Source organism: Phyllopteryx taeniolatus, chromosome 10, assembly GCF_024500385.1.
Source record: "Phyllopteryx taeniolatus isolate TA_2022b chromosome 10, UOR_Ptae_1.2, whole genome shotgun sequence".
Classification (NCBI taxonomy): Eukaryota; Metazoa; Chordata; class Actinopteri; order Syngnathiformes; family Syngnathidae; genus Phyllopteryx; species Phyllopteryx taeniolatus.
The window spans coordinates 19,658,935-19,671,125 of record NC_084511.1 but is presented as its reverse complement, the minus strand read 5'-3'; the positions used below and the strand labels follow the sequence as shown (position 1 = coordinate 19,671,125).

Below are 12,191 nucleotides of genomic sequence, written 5' to 3'. Positions count from 1 at the left end.
ACGTTTGTCAGTATTTTTAAAGTATTGCTAATAAATGTTTACCAAAAAAATACAGAAACATGCATAAATAACTTTTTTACCTTTTACTTTACTAAGACAACAGTGATATAATTTGCTTAAAGCATTGCTGTACAAATTTTGTGTGAGTAATGACTGTTGTCCACGTCCTTTTCCTGCATTCTCTGCATGAAGGGTAATTATCTTGGATTAATTTTCCATCAACCGTCCTATAAAAAGTGAAATACTCCCACACTTTTGCCCTTGTCTTCTTTGTAGGTGAAAAACATCATCATCTGGGCTGCCTTTTGCCTTGCCACGGCACTAGCAGAAACATAAGTAAAAACATAGCCTGACGTCATCATCATTTTAACTGTCTGAGTCGCGTCCTCTTCTTCATCCTCTTCTTTTTCTATGGCTTGCATCTTCTTCTTCTTCTTTGATGTTACTATAAGCTACGAACTATGGGAAAATCCAAAAGACAACTGCTTTTCAAATAACAGCAGACTTAATGATAATTAAAACATAAAAAAATAATAATAATAACTGTCCATAATTCTATTGTGGTTAGTTAATCATAATCCATTTCATACCGACTGGAATCAGAGGCTACTCATGATGTTGTACCAGAAAGATGAATATCTGATCAGGCGTGTTGTTTGGAAGTGCTAAGTTAAATTATTTTGGGGGGAATTTGGTATTTTGTTGAAATATAACATATACCAAATATGGGTGATCCTTTTTTGTAGGTATTTTCAACTTTAAAATTGTTTTCGGCGGCACGGTGTACGACTGGTTAGCATATCTGCCTCAAAGTTCTGAGGACCGGGGTTCAAATCCCGCCCTCGCCTGTGTGGAGTTCATGTTCTTCCTCGTGCCTGCGTGGGTTTTCTCCGGGTACTTCGGTTTCTTCCCACATCCCATGGTAGGTTGTTGATTGAAGACTCCAAATTGCTCGTAGGTGTTAATGTGAGTGTGAATGGTTGTTTGTTTATATGTGCTCCGCGATTGGCTGGCGACCACTTCAGGGGTACCCCCCTCTCGCCCGAAGATAGCTGGGATAAGCTCCAGCACTTCAGCGAAAAAGGGATGGATGGATGGAATTCTTTTCAGTACACCAACCAAATGATGTCTGTGTTTTACTGGTCACATATTCTATTATTCCTCCCAATCTTGAATTTCTTATGGAACTAATTATAGAATACAAGGGGAATCCCAATGTTGCGGTACCACATTTATTTTGTTATGGAAACTTTTCAGATAAATCTTTGATGGAGTATTGCTTGCTAATTTAAGAGATGTCTTTCATCAAAAGCACACACACGCACATACATATGCACCCAAAGATGTGGGTTATAAAAGATTTAAAGTGCTTCAAAGGAGGATTGATGTAGAACCTGCATGTCTGAATTCTTAGCTGTCCTTTAGCCGTTATTAAAAAATGTCCCCTACCTTAGACACGAGCCCTTTAAATAGGTTTCAGTCAAGCCTTCTCCAGAGTGAGAATCCAACCAAGAGCAGATTTGCATAGTCAAAATGTGACTCAGATATTCGATACCTGAGAAAATATGATGCATTTGCTTTTCTTTTAATGACGTACTTAAACGCTGTCCTATATTTGCCTCACAATAACCACACCTGTTTCCAGTTTCATGTTACAGTCTCATTTGGAAGGACACAAACATTGGTCCCATAGGTGGCGGGTAGTTTGTGGGACACAGACTTTACATCTCAAACCAACAGCAACTCATAAATGAGGTGTCAGTGGTAATCTAGTATTTTACCAACCAATGTAGCCATCTCTGTGCAAAGTTTAGGATTATGTCACTGGTAATATGATCCTGATGTTATGGATATACACATTATACATCTAATGCACATCTCATGATCTGCAATAACAAGAGTTGGAAAAAAAAAACCTTCACAAAGAAAATAATGCTTAATTTGAATTTGTATTTGTAATTTGACTGGTCGGCAGTCAACCGCAGGACGCATTGACAAATAATCATTCAAGCACACATTCACACCTGTGGGCAATTTAGAGTCCTAACATCTTTGTTTTAGCAATGTGGGAGGAAGCTGGAGTACCTGGAGAAAACCCACCAAAACACACGGGGAGGTCATGCAAACTCCACACAGGAAGGACGGAACCAAGATTTGAACCCAGACCATAGAACTGTGAGGCAATTGTGTTAACCATGTGCTGCCATACTGTTTATCAATATGATGCAGTAGATTACCAGAACTCTGCAAACTAAAACTATCATTAAAAACATTGTTAGATTCATAACAATAATTAAATTTGTATTGGATCATATTCATCTTTGCCACCTGTACCATATACTTAAGTTACAGTAAATACAAACAGACATGGCATTTGTATACCTCTGTATACCTCTGTACATACAGTACTTGCTGAATCATTGCATTAGTGCCTCCATTATTACTTTTTTTTTCTTTTCCCACCAAATCTAGGCTAGTGCTGTTCTAACTAGCCTTGTTGCACAAACTGATGAAGCCAGCTCGGATGACAAGCGAAACGTCGAAGACAACCAGAGCAGTCCAGTTGCGATCGATTCAATGTTTTGACAATAAAATGATCTGGATGAATGAGAACATTCACAGGCATGCTTCCTCAGAATTGTATAGTTTCAATCATTATTACTGAATCACTGTTCTTTGGTTAACTCCAGTACATTTATGTACCATACCCCGTTCTTGTACATTATACCAAGTGTACATGTGTATTGTCTATCCTGCTATATAGTAACAGAAATGTCTTGTGTGTTTTTAGTAGTCGTGAGCCTACTTCGACATGTGTTAGTTTCTTATATTCTCCAAGGGAAACCATTTTAGTATAGTGTACATCTTAAGCCCACTTGCGCAGCAATCTTAATTACCACCCTAGGTAGATCTGATAAAAAATCTGTCAGTGACAGATGCTATCAAAGCAGAGCTTACTGTCACAAGATCATCAGTATCCAAGATAAAAACAAGGACAAGAGGTCAATTAAATAAATGTTTTTTATTATTATTATTGAACAGGTTAAAAAATGGACTATTGCATTATACATTGTATAAACACATACACAGTACTTGTCTAGCAATGGAGCTTCAGCTACAATTACAGGATCATTAATATTCAATTATTTGAAATAAATGCAACATTGTGTTTCTCTATTTTAGACACTTCCTATTCAAGCAAGGCTCTGGCTCATCGGCCCTGCTGTCAGGTGCAGGGCAAGGTTACCCCTTGACCTCTGGGACAGTGTATTCGCCTCCGCCCAGGCCCCTGCCTCGCAGCAGTGTGACCAGACCACTGTTTACCTTCAACAAGCCTCATCGCTGCTGCAACTGGAAGTGCACAGCATTATCTGCATCACTTCTCACTCTTACCCTGGCTCTGCTGCTCACATATGTCATTGGTGAGTTCCTCTTCCATTGGACAACAATTTTGACTTAATCTCTAACAAGCATGTTTTTGGTATGTTAAAAACATTTTCTACTTTTGCTGTAATTCTGTACAAACGTAGGATTTGGACCAATGGATATTTGTTTTTATTTTGAGCTCCATCCAGATTCAGACTAAAATCAGATTATTTGTACCCTTCAGACTTTTCCACGTTTTAATTAATTTCACCAAAACCAAAATACATATCACATTTTGGTTCTGTTTAAAATATGATAACGATGATGATGATGCTGATGATAATTATGATGATGAGGCTGATGCAATTTGGAATATCACTTGTTAGGTTGAGAGGAACGAGTTCTCGGTGTTGTGTTTTCTTTTATTTTTGCCATTAATTTCAAAACCAATCACCAAAGGAGCCGTTCTATTACAAAATAAATTTGAAATATAATCAATGCAAACTACTACAAAGGCCATTATACACAACCAGAATGTTGTAGCAATAAGATATGTAAAATGGATTTAAACACAGCAAATAATGTATTCCGAATCTGTGGGAAATTCTAAATTGCATTGGAGTCATTGGACCAAAGCACACAAAACTGGTTATTATTCTATGATGAATAGACGCACAAATTCAGTTGTAAAATGTTAACTCCCATAGCTCTCTCTCTCTATCTCTCTCTCGCTTTCTCTCTCGAACTCTCGCTCGCTCTCTCTCTCTCTCTCTCTCTCTCTTTCTCTCTCTCTCTCTCTCTCTCTCTCTCTCTCTCTCTCTCTCACGCACACACACACTCACACACACACACATCGAAAACCACATGACTCCTCCTGAATCTGAGGTCCACCTGTCTCTCTCACATTGAAAACCACATGACTCCTCCTGAATCTGAGGTCCACCGTAAAGAGGTGATGGTTCAAAGAGGAGGCCATAAAAATTCCAAACATACCAAAATGCATCTCAGCAACCATCTGATATCACGCTCTAGCAAGAATATTATTTGTGTATATACTAGTGAATGAAACAGCACAATAAAAATGCATCATAGAGGCCAGCCTCGACGCCAGACCATGGTCTCCAATTGCATATATCCCAACCCTCCTCCCATTCAATCCCTTCATGTGGTGTCGCTCAAAAGTCATACTCAGGATGTCAGGGGTGGTTGGGGGGTTCACATTAATCACACACAGCCAAAGCCATGCAGATTAATCCCCTGGCTGCACCATGCTATCCCATTAATGTCCCAGACCTGGTAATTAGTGCATTAGTGAGGAGTGTGAGTGATGACGAGGAGACAACATAACCTTTTAATTGGTGTCATGCTCCACTCCTGCTTGACAATGATTGATCTCAGTGTTTCCATTACCATAGCAACTACATTTAGATGGATAGGAAAAAGAAAACATTTTCAAAATACAAGATTAAAGTGGTCATGTCATAATGTCTTTGTTAAATTTGTGAGGTCGAGACACAGGCCACCACATGATTAGGTTTGCTCATTACATAATGATTCGATCATTTCAATCAATTAATTAATCAGAATCATCCTTATTTGCCAAGTATGTCCAAAAAAAACACACAATGAATTTGTCTCTGGTAGTTGGAGCCGCTCTAGTACGACAGCAAACAGTCAATTGACAGAGAACACTTTTGAGACATAAAGACATTGAGAAAAACAGTCATTGAGCATTAAAGGGTTGCTAGTTATCTGGTAATGCTGTTACAATTGTTTTTATTTTATTTTATTTTTTTGACAATTGTGCAAAAAGATGCAGAGTCCTCTAGCACTTAGAGCAGTTTGAATGACTAATATAGCAATATGGCGGTGCAATGACCATTGTGCAAAGTGCGCCGAGACTTCAAGGAGTGTGTGCAGTTTAAAGTGACTAGTAGCTCGATAATCTGGAACAATGTTGATTGTGCAAATGTTGCAGATACTCCTCAGTCAATGTGCAAGTGGGGCAGATGCTACTCTGGCATGAGTGGCCAGTATTGGTCAACAAAAGATAGTAGTGCAGCGTGGTGAGACTACTACAGTGAGTGCACCAGTAATGTATAATTGGCCCGACAGAAATGTGACAAAAAACTCAAGACAAAAAATTGGCAGCATGTTGCAATGGAATTGTAAGTTAACTGTTTAAGAACTTGATTGCAAAAGGGAAGAAGGCGTTGGAATGTCTGCTAGTTCTAGTTTGCATTGATCAGTAGCGCCTTCCTGAAGGAAGGAGCTGGAAGAGCAGGTGACCAGGATCTGGAGGGTCCGAGAGGATTTTGCACGTTCTTATCTTAGTTCTGGCACCGTGCAAGTCCTCAAGGGTGGGTAGGGGGTACCGACAATCTTTTCAGCAGTTTTGATTGTCCGTTGGAGTCGGAGTTCGTCCTTTTTTGTAGCAGCACCAAACCAGACTGTGATGGAAGAACACAGGACTGATTCGATGACCACTGTGTAGAACTGCCTAAGCAGCTCCTGTGGCAGGCCGTGCTTCCTCAGAAGCTGCAGGAAGTACATCCGTTGCTGGGCCTTTTTGAGGATGGAGTTGATGTTGATCGCCCACTTCAGGTCCTGAGAGACTGTCCATCCATCCATTTCCTTCCGGTTATCCGAAGTCAGGTCGCTGGGGCAGTAGCTTTAGCAGGGATGCCCAGACTTCCCTTTCCCCAGATCACCACTCGGGTTCTGATCGGGGGGAGGGGCATTCCTCCCAATCACACCCTTCCAGGTATCACTGTCACTGCCCACATGAGCATTGAAGTCCCCCGGCAGAACGATGGAGTCCCCAGCGGCAGCGCTCTCCAGCACCCCCTCCAAAGACTCCCAAAAGGGTGGTTACTCTGGACTGCTGTTTGATGCATATACACAAACAACAGTCAGGACCCGTCCCCCCACCTAAAGGCGGAGGGAGGCTCCCCTCTCGTCCACTGGGGTGAACCCCAACGTACAGGCGCTGAGCCGGGGGGCAATAAGTATACCCACACCTGCTCGGCGCCTCTCACCGTGGGCAACTCAAGAGGACTGGTACCAGAACCTAAGCCGTGTGTGGAGGCGAGCCCGACTATATCTATTTGGAATGTCTAGACCTCACACACCAGCTCGGGCTCCTTCCCTGCCAGAGAGGTGACATTTCACGTTCCAAGACCCATCTTTTGTAGCCGGGGATTAGATCGCCAAGTTAACCGCTTCCGGCCACCACCCAGCTCACATTGCACCCGACCCCTATGGCCCCTCCAACAGTTCGTGAGCCCATGGGAAGGGAGACCCACGTTACCCTTTAGGGCTGTGCCCGGCCGGACCCCATGGGTGCAGGCCCAGCCACCAGTTTTGCATTGCAACAATTTATATTTATTTTCTAAATTAATTGAGTTTAGGATTCGATGTTTGTCACTGTAGTCTTACCATGCCTGAAGTTACCTCTTTGCAGCAAACAACGCAGGGATATTCTAACAAACAGCAAAGCGCACTGTGTAAACTTAACAACACAAAGGGAAATACTCCTGGGAAACATGATTTCTTTTTTTCAAGAGAGACAGCGAGAAAGAGAGAGAAGAAAAGCATCATCTCGGCAGGAAACTGAACTTCTGAAAAAAAGTATTTCATTGTTTTAGGCACAGAGCATGAGAGGGGATATGTCTTTCTACATGTCAAAAAAAATAAAATAAAATCATGACGTGCTTTTTTCAAACATGAAAACGTGGCTACAAAAATAGAACATAACTAACTTGTGCCATGGATAATGTAAACAAAAACACGGGCCTCAAAATGGAGTTATTTAAAAACACCACGGTTAAAGTTTCAGAGTAAATGCTGAAAATGGAGGGCCTGAACATGTGGTAGATATCCCATGTAGGCATGCTGTAGTACCGGTATGTCATCACCAAAACAACATGACCACCGCCCTGTTGTTGTGTGTGCCACTCAAGCTAATGCATGTTGCAATTGGTTGTTGACCAGCCCAAGGTATATCCTGTACCCGGAGAAAACCTCAGCACTGTGAGGTGGATCTGCTAACCACTCATTCACTGTGCCATGTTGGAAATTATCGGAATGAAAATAATTGGTTGGACACAAGTGAACAAATCTAATCTCACGTGAGTCATTGAAGTCTTGTGTGTGAAGTTATAATCCATCCATCCATTTTCTTTACCGCTCATCCTCACCAGGGTCACGGGCTGCTGGAGCCTATCCCAGGTATCTTTGGGCGGGAGGCGGAGGACACTCAGAACTGGTCGCCAGCCAATTGCAGGGCACATAGAAACAAACAACCATTCTCACTCACATTCACACCTACGGGCAATTTAGAGTCTTCAATCAACCTACCATGCATGTTTTTGGGATGTGAGAGGAACTCAGACTGCCCGAAGAAAACCCATGCAGGCACGGGGAGAACATGTAAACTCCACACAGGCGGGGCCTGGGATTGAACCCCGTTCCCCAGAACTGTGAGGCAGATGTGCTAACCAGTCGGTCACCATGCCGGCTGAAGTTATAATATGTGACTTAATTAATTTGGAGAAAAATAACCCAGCCAATAATGAAGCAATAATAATACAGTATATTTCTGATTAAGGTGTCCAATTAGAGAGTGAATGGAGTAATATATGAATGCAGATATTACTGTTTTTAAGTTATTCCAGCATATGCCCTGTGTTTTCAGTAGGTGACACAGTGTTCCCCTGTCTTTACTACCCTCTCTTTCTCCTCGCAGACCCCCACAGTGCTGCAGAGACTGTGAATTGCTTTGTTAATTTGTTCATTTCCCAGTGCACCTCCATCCTGCGGAGTTAACTTGTTATTAAGCACAGCACGGCCATCAGATATGAGGAGCGGGCATTATGATGGGGCATTTAAGGAGAGCTAGAGGACAGGTTCAGATTGCATCTATAATGTTGAAGGATAGATGTGATGACACCACCACCAGTCACTCATTTTATTGTTTAAGCCCCAGAGTTCTGCCTCTGTAAAACCTTTATGCCCTTTTGTGTCAGAAAAGCTAATCAGGGTATGCTGCGCCTCACTTAATTCCACACAACTGATTTCACAATCAAACAATTTGCTGTTATATATTGACTCATATATGACCGGAGGCTGGGATGTGACGTTATATATGAAAGAGGCTCGTCAATGAATTAGTTACAAAACTGCTCGCTGTGATCAAATAATCTTGAAACACATTCCAGTCACAAATGTGTGTGGTCCCTCCAAACATAAACATTATTCCCAGAGGTCAATCTTGGTTCAATGTCCAATTTTATAAGGTGTGTGTGCGTGTGTGTACAGTCTGAATTCACAAGTTTTATTGAGTTTAATTGCCAAGAATATATGTATCCTTACTTTATTGACTTTGCTGTGATACCGTAACTCAACTTGAGAAACAAACGAACAGAAAATACATTGAATAATACCTGCCTTTTTTTGTGACCTAAAAAAAAATGAAACAATTATACATACATTAAAAATCATTATTACATCTTATAATTTTGCCTGCCCCAATACAGTCTATACATTTTAGACAATTAATTTCCTGTGTCCTACTGGGTCTTAAACTGATAAACATGGGTTAACCATGCCATAGGTAAAAGACAACAATAAGGTATCACATACATTTTACTATAGCTCAGATTATTGCTTATGGCTCTTATGTACAGGCAACCTTATATTAAAGTGCCTGTATAGTACTTTAATTGGGTATAATGTAAGTAGTTACCTAAGTTAGGCCGAAGGACAAGCTTTTTATCAGCTATTATTTAACTTCCACATGCAGGCCAAACTTTGTCAGACTCCTTCTTCAATTTGACCACCCATCCAAAGTGCAAGCCCTCGATTGTTGCCGAGACCATATCATATCATTCCCTTTATGTGCTGCCCCATAGCTGTTGGATGAACCCTAATGTCAAGATTTTCTCTTTCATACAGAGGTGTCTTACTAATGAGTTTAATTTAACCACACTTGTACCTGAAATCACTCGTATCTGTAATGAACTTTCCCTTTTGAAATGAATGGAAAAGCCTTAATTCGTTCCACCCTTCAAAAAAAACAAAAAAAAAAACATTTTGTTTTCATGTTCATAATAAAGAAAATAGCACTGTATAAACATGTAAACTGGAACGTCGAGATACCACAATATAATATAAGTAGGCCTAGGCTTTCGCAAATCCCCAAGCTTCTTAGCTTGAATTATGGTAAGTACTCTTTGTTATTAACCACTGGGTTAACATGTTAATAAGTTGCAGCAATGTCCTGAGGCACATGCCAACGTAAGGCCCATTAACATCTGCAGTAATTCCCTCATTACACATTTGACCTGCAAGACATTTCCTCTGAAACAAACTTAAATCTTAAAATAGGTAGGTCATGGGTTGCAAATGCTTCCTCCTGAAGCTCGTTTTACACAGCAAAATAAAGAATCGATCCATACTCATAGAGGACAATGGTTTGGAAGGAGTGAAAAATCAAATAGAATTTTAGCAGGTACAACAAAAGATTACAAATTGGTATTGAATCTTATTTTGCGAGGATAATAAATCACTCCAGATGGCACAGATGTAACACTTGTAGCTAGTTTATCTGACACGTGACAGTTCAAGAGGTAATAAACAGTGGTGTGGCCTTGTTTGATACCTGCTGCTGTACATATTGAGCTGGGTAGCTACAGTGTTAGAAAACAACCAATTGGTGTGCATGCAACACTGTGTGGATTGTGGCTCAAATAATGCACATTCGAGTTGTTGGGAGGAAGAAGGAAACCAAGTGTTTTCTGTGACTGGCTGTCTAACATGAATACATACTGTGCATGCATACAATACATTTCTTCATACACAAGGGATGTAGAATTGAGGTTGTTTTGTGGAGGTCCCAATGAAGTGCAGAGTGAGATTGAAGGCATGGATATACCACTCACACCAGTATGGCGCAAAACCTCAAAGCAATTAATCTACTGAGCACATTCATTAGATTGTGGCAACATTATACTGTACAGTAATAACAGCAGCAGAGTGAAGTGTCACTGTGGGGTTGTTATTATGTACAGTATGTTCTGCCGTTTTCATCTGCATTGTTCACCAGCTATAGGCCTATTATGTTTGTTTGTTTTTTCTTTTTTTTTTCTTCAAGTTTCCTTTCTTATTGGCTTTCACAGTATGCTTACTTTGTGTAATGCCCTCTTATGGGAAAGGAGAGCCATAGTCGCAGACACACTTTTCAGCAGTTTATTGAATGCCGGTAAAACAATAAAACACATATACAGTGAGCACACTTACGCAGGAGCTTGCCAGAGCTCTCGCCCAGACACTCACACAAAGACTCGTCAACATCACAAGTCAGCCCACCAGGGCCTGGATGAATCATGTATGAATACATGTGCAGCAGCTTTGAAAATGGTTTGAAAAAACTGGAACAAGGAACTCGTGTTTTTGAGCTTGTGAGTCCAATTGTATTTTGTTGTGTATTGCTTATTGAATGTTTGAGATGTCGATGATGATATGATGTGTATTTGTTTGTGGGTGCATGTATGCCTTTGTGTGGGCGTGTGTTTGCGTGTGTGCGTGTGTGTGTGCGTGTGTGTGTTCCTCACTACCTTCTTTCAGCCAGCTGCTTCATGCCTCATTGGGGTTCGTATTGATTGGTCCAGTTTCTCTTTGTTTTCACTTTTCTATTTTGGTCAACTGATGCAGCTCTAAGAAACCCACTGGCCTTTGCTAAAAAGGTTCTAACTGCTACAGGAGCCACTGATAAAATTACTTTTAAAAGTCCAGACAGGCTGTGGTCAGAAGGCTTTGAATGGAGAGTCCTTTGTCAGAATGTCTCCAGAAGGCAGAGACATTGCTATCAAATTCAATGACTCCAAAGTTCCCCTGGCAAGCATATGTAGTATGTTTACCCACATTAACATGGGTTTATGCATTTCCTACATATTTGTCTGTGATATCTCCTAAGTACTGAACTGGATCATATGGGCAGCCAGAATTTATCACTCCAGAGTTTATTATTTTCACCTTAATCATCATGCTAATTTTATCAAGAAATGTACAAATTTCTATTATTTTGACTTTGAAACATTTGTGGAAGGCCCTTTAGTGTTCCTGTTTGACATAAAGCAAGATCCATAATTGAAAATGATTTGGGATGGGTGGTGAAGCTCTTCCACAGAAACCTGACCTTAACCCCGTTAAATACCTTTTGCCATGAACTAAATTGAAGGTAGTCATCCAAGAGTCGCCCAACATCAGTGACAAATGTTCTGAATGAATGAACAATAATTGCCGCGAACATTCCAAAATCGTAAATGCAAGTCTTCCCAGAACAATAGAAGCTATAGCTGCCGAAGGGAGAAAAGCCAATATTTCATCAATTGCCATTGCCATCTGTTTTTGGTAATACTGTTGCCTATATAATGTATGCAGTGTGTGGCTGGTTGTCTTTTTCGTCGTGGTAGTTGATGATCGCCAGAGGGGATTGTAACATGGCACCTGTCCCTGCTTCACTTAATCCTGTATGTCTGTAACATAACTCATCTATCAGATTAGTTAGACACCAAGTGGGAGGTAAAGAGAGAGTGAGTGGCAGCTGTGACAATGAAATGTAGGTCAGTGAATAGTGGATAAGCGTGACAATCACAGTCCATTACCGTGACCAACTCTACAACAATGCAATTACCAATTAAAGTATAATTCAAAAACCACTATTGAGTGTCAAGGCAAACTCATCAAAGTGGCTATTGTCTAAATATTAATTGTACATGAATCTCCTCATATGCATGTGAACACCTCCACGCTTTCTTTACACT

At 40.8% G+C, this 12,191-nt stretch overlaps 1 protein-coding gene across 2 annotated transcripts in view; it reads left to right on the top strand.

The window, feature by feature from the left end:
• Window positions 1-12,191, top strand: part of tenm1 (teneurin transmembrane protein 1) — a 220,131-nt gene that overhangs the window by 74,698 nt on the left and 133,242 nt on the right. For both annotated transcript variants that reach the window (XM_061786698.1, XM_061786697.1), the window contains exon 5: window positions 3,184-3,422. In XM_061786698.1, coding sequence (XP_061642682.1) covers window positions 3,184-3,422 — 239 coding nt within the window. The remainder of the gene's footprint in view (window positions 1-3,183; window positions 3,423-12,191) is intronic.